At 34.6% G+C, this 4,192-nt stretch overlaps 1 protein-coding gene across 1 annotated transcript; it reads right to left on the minus strand.

The window, feature by feature from the left end:
* Positions 1-497: 497 nt before the first annotated feature.
* LOC108347134 (indole-3-pyruvate monooxygenase YUCCA2) lies at positions 498-3,499 on the minus strand. Its single transcript, XM_017586279.2, has 4 exons — positions 2,446-3,499; positions 1,381-1,629; positions 1,112-1,234; positions 498-968 (listed from the first exon to the last, which is right to left on the minus strand). Exons 1-4 carry the CDS (start codon positions 3,139-3,141, stop codon positions 786-788), a joined length of 1,251 nt encoding a protein of 416 aa, XP_017441768.1. The 5' UTR covers positions 3,142-3,499; the 3' UTR covers positions 498-785.
* Positions 3,500-4,192: the final 693 nt, after the last annotated feature.

The following is a 4,192-nucleotide window of genomic DNA, read 5'->3' on the forward strand; positions in this document are numbered from 1 at the left end:
AATCAATGAATCATCATCTTAATTATTAACGAAAATATTATTTGATCCTTACAAATGACCAGATATTCATTAGTAAAATCGAAAGATTTTATAAATTCGTTGATAAGTTTTACAGATAAACAAATTATCGACAAGTATTATGTCATCGGTAATCTATTGGAAATTACAAATTATCAATATATTTCACTTGTTAATGACGAATTCTGACCTCGAAACAAAACTAAATTCTTTTATTGAATTTAATTTTCATTCCTATTTTGACTTTATTTAATTTTTTCTTTTTTACACTGAGTGCAATCATCCTTTTTTTTTTTAATCTTGTCTTTGATATTTTTATCTTTTAATGTACTTACCTCATTTTTTTCAATAATATATTTACTCTGGTATCATCCTCAGTCTCTTGATTTCGATGCTCTCAACACTTGTAGGGTTTAGTCTTTCCTTTTATGTTTACAATGTGGATTTCTGAAGTGATTAAATATAAGAACTGCATCCATTCATATACACAAGTTACATATATGGGATAGATCTTGTACATAAACATGTATTGATACCCTTCGTAAATGGATTGATTATATTTTAAAACTTCCTTAATTATATCTCTTGTAAACAATTACTGCAACTAGGTTAGAATCTATAAACTGGTGCATATTATCGGAATCTCTTATTACTATACAAAAATCCTACTGATTTTCTCTTGAAAGGGGAATTCTGGATGGTGCATCCAAGAACACAAGATTTTGCTTTGTTGTATAGCCTGAAGTGCATCAACTCGTACACCATACTTACGTGGTCTTAGCAGCTTTCCAGCAATGTTCAATATCTTCTGCAATCCTCTTTGCATCAATAGATGCTCCAAGAAGACCACGATTACTGAAACCCACCGCATACAGTCCATTTTCACCTTTCCATCCATTTGGGAAAGCTTTCCGAGGCAATCCATCCTTCTCACAAAACATCTCACTCCCCTGCTCACACCAAACATTTCAAAATCCCAATCAGTACCTCAAACAACCATTATTCTATGTGAAAAATTGGAATTTGTAAGTGCCAAAACTAAAGAAATCAGTCAAAAAGCAAAAATTAAGTTAGCAAGTGTTGAAGGAAGCACCTTCAACCAAGTGGGTACATTGCTCTTGTAACCAGTCGCCATAATGATTGCATCGAAATTCTCTGTTTTTCCATCCACAAACTCCACCTTGTGTTGTGCTAGTTGTTTAATCCCGCGGCAAACCTATACATATCAGACTATATATGTATCGTTAGAATCAATGAAAGAGAAACACAATTTTTAAAACGGGCAAATTTGGTTGACTATGACAAGAAACAGAATACGATAAAACAATATGGATTTGATTGGGACAGAGAAGATTATCTAGCCTTAATTTTTCCGCTTTTTATGTGAGCAAGTGTGCCAACATCCAAAACTGGGGTCTTGCCGTACAAGTTCTTGAGCTCTAGAGGGCCGATTTTGGGACGATGAAGTCCAAATTGAGCTGTGTCCCCAAGAATGAGATGTGACATTAGAAGTAAAAATTTATCCACGAGACGTACATGGAACCACTTAAGCAAGCACATAGACAAACCAAAAGTTGATTTCCCGAACATTTGCTGAGGTAAGATATGCACCTGTGGTGAAAACAAAATATCACGTTTGAAATCTTAAAAGTTGCTTAAGAAACATTTTAGGAAAATTAGAGACACCACAGTAGTGACCATCATCTTTTCATGCTTCCGGAGATTCTCTTCACCACTGAAAATGGTTCCATGACAGAAAACAACATACTATCAATTAAAGATTTTGGGTTGCTGACCACGTTCGCGCATGCGAGAGGATTCCAATAAACTATTCAGGACCATGATAAATTCCTTTTTCCAAACTTGTCTTTATTTAGAATCAACACTCATGTTTTTAAAAATAAATAATTAGTTTTGCAAAGATACAGTTTCTGCCATACTAGTTCTTTAGTAATGAAAATGACATCTGGGGCTTGTATTTTACCCTCACAATAACTCATCAGACTACTTTGAATAGCAGCATAACGCATACTTCAAATAATAAAACTTTAGGCGTGGTCTTACTTCTGTTCGTGTCATATTTTACTCCTTTATGCACGTAATATATTACCAGACTCTGTTCATGTCACTGTTTTACATCAATTCCAATAGGAACACATAATTAAGATGAATTTAAAGAGGATCAGTGAATTTACTGTAAAAGCAATACCCAATACGCTTTCTTATGCATGTACAAACACAGTAAGAACAGGAGTGTAGAGAGTTCTTCAATTATAAATTTTGAGGGTTTACTTCTATGATAGATGTTTTTAACTATATTATTATTATATGTCATAATTTCTTTGTAGTTAACAGGTAGGAGTGATGGAAACATATATATGAAGACGTTGAGGATGTTATTAGATGATAAGTGTGAAATTTACTAACCGTGTCTCTAACCACAAGGGATGGGAGAGCATTATGGTTGCAGAGATCTAAGCAAACTTCCATTCCCGAATTTCCACATCCAACTACTAAAACCTTCTTACCACAGAAAATACTGCCACTTTTATATGAGCTAGTATGTAAGATAGGCCCTTCAAACTCACCCATTCCTTGGATTTGTGGCACAAACTCCTCAGCATTCTCTCCAGTAGCTACTATGAGCCAGTCACAAACATATTCTGTCTCCTCCTTTTTGATGTCTTGAGTCTTCACCCTCCAACAGCCACATCTGTGATCATAATTGGCACTGACCACTGTTCTGCTAAAAGCTGGTTTGATGTGAAAATGGTTGGCATAGGCCTTTAAGTAGGCCAAGAATTGTTGCTTTGTTGGATAAGAGGGAAGGTGTTGGGGGAATGGCATTAGAGGGAGTTGGCAGAATTGCTTAGGGAGATGAAGGCATAGGCGGTCATAAGTCTTGAACTCCCACATTGAAGCTATGCAATCAGCCCTTTCAAGGATTAGGCTTGGAATGCCTTTCTGTTTAAGACATGCTGCTGCAGCAAGCCCTGAGGGTCCAGCACCCACTATCACTGCACCTCCCACACCTATTACTCTTCTCATTTTACCCATCTTTACCTCAACATAATCATGGACCCTTTTTCCTTCCACCTCCTTCAAGTACTCCATCAAAACCATAAAAGCCTAATAACTTCAAGGGCTGCACAAACTCACCTTAAAAAAAAGGTTGTGGATATATAAATGTAGTCACAGTTGTGATCACAATGTGGTCGCAGACACCTAAAAAGTCTTGATGCTGAAGCTGAAATCAGACTGTTGAGTCAAACAAAACCATGTTAATACTTTGTAAGAAGTTGAAAGTCAGTCATATGAAGTGAATAGATGAGAAGGTGAAATGAGCATATGGTTTTGTGAGGGTCTGATTTGGTTCAATATACTAACTGAGTTTGAAGTTTGGTTTTGTTGAATGGATGAGAAAGCAGGAAGCAAGGACATGAACAGAAAGAAAAAGAGAGAGCAAGTTAAAGGGATTTTTGTATTGGTGGATTGGAAGTATAGATACATGTATGTGTATATATATATATTTGAATTGGTGACTGGTGATGAGTGCTAAAAGGAGTTTGGTTTTTACAAGTGTACATGTCCATGATAATAAAAGCTACTAAGAAACCAACTTTCATCTCCCAATCAAACCAAATACACAAACACATATTGAGAGTGGAAAATTTTTTGGTCTTATTAAGCACAAACACTCACTCAAATCCTACAGACGTACTCTTAACTTATTATAATATAAAGAATTCGATTTTTTATTATAATTTTGCAATTTAAAAACACCCTTCTATTGATTTATATCATCCAATTGTTCACAAAAAGTTAGAAAATGACCTACTATTTATGTACGGGATGTTGCACTTTATTACGTATAACGTCTTAATGGCCCCATTAGTGATTTCGATCTACTTAAACACGCCATTTGCCTTATATTTTAATTTCTAATTTTGTGTTTAATTGTCTATATCTCTATCACATACAGGGACGGAGCTAGGTTTTACTTTTAAGGGGTCCACCACAAAACTTTTTCTTTAATATAAAACAAATTAATACATATTAAAGTTTACACTAAATATTTATAGTTATATATGCCTTTTAAAATTTCTAATTAAAAATTTACTTACAGAATACCTATATACACAATACCTATATATTTTCATACAAAATCCGACTA

Source organism: Vigna angularis, chromosome 1 (assembly GCF_016808095.1).
Source record: "Vigna angularis cultivar LongXiaoDou No.4 chromosome 1, ASM1680809v1, whole genome shotgun sequence".
Lineage (NCBI taxonomy): Eukaryota > Viridiplantae > Streptophyta > Magnoliopsida > Fabales > Fabaceae > Vigna > Vigna angularis.

Excerpts from the sequence above, each read along its gene's own strand:
- LOC108347134 (XM_017586279.2), bottom strand. The coding sequence starts at position 3,141 with ATGGTTTTGATGGAGTACTTGAAGGAGGTGGAAGGAAAAAGGGTCCAT. Across the intron at positions 1,630-2,445 it reads CCCTTGTGGTTAGAGACACG|GTGCATATCTTACCTCAGCA; the intron begins GTTAGTAAATTT and ends TTTTCACCACAG. Across the intron at positions 969-1,111 it reads ATGTACCCACTTGGTTGAAG|GGGAGTGAGATGTTTTGTGA; the intron begins GTGCTTCCTTCA and ends TGGTGTGAGCAG.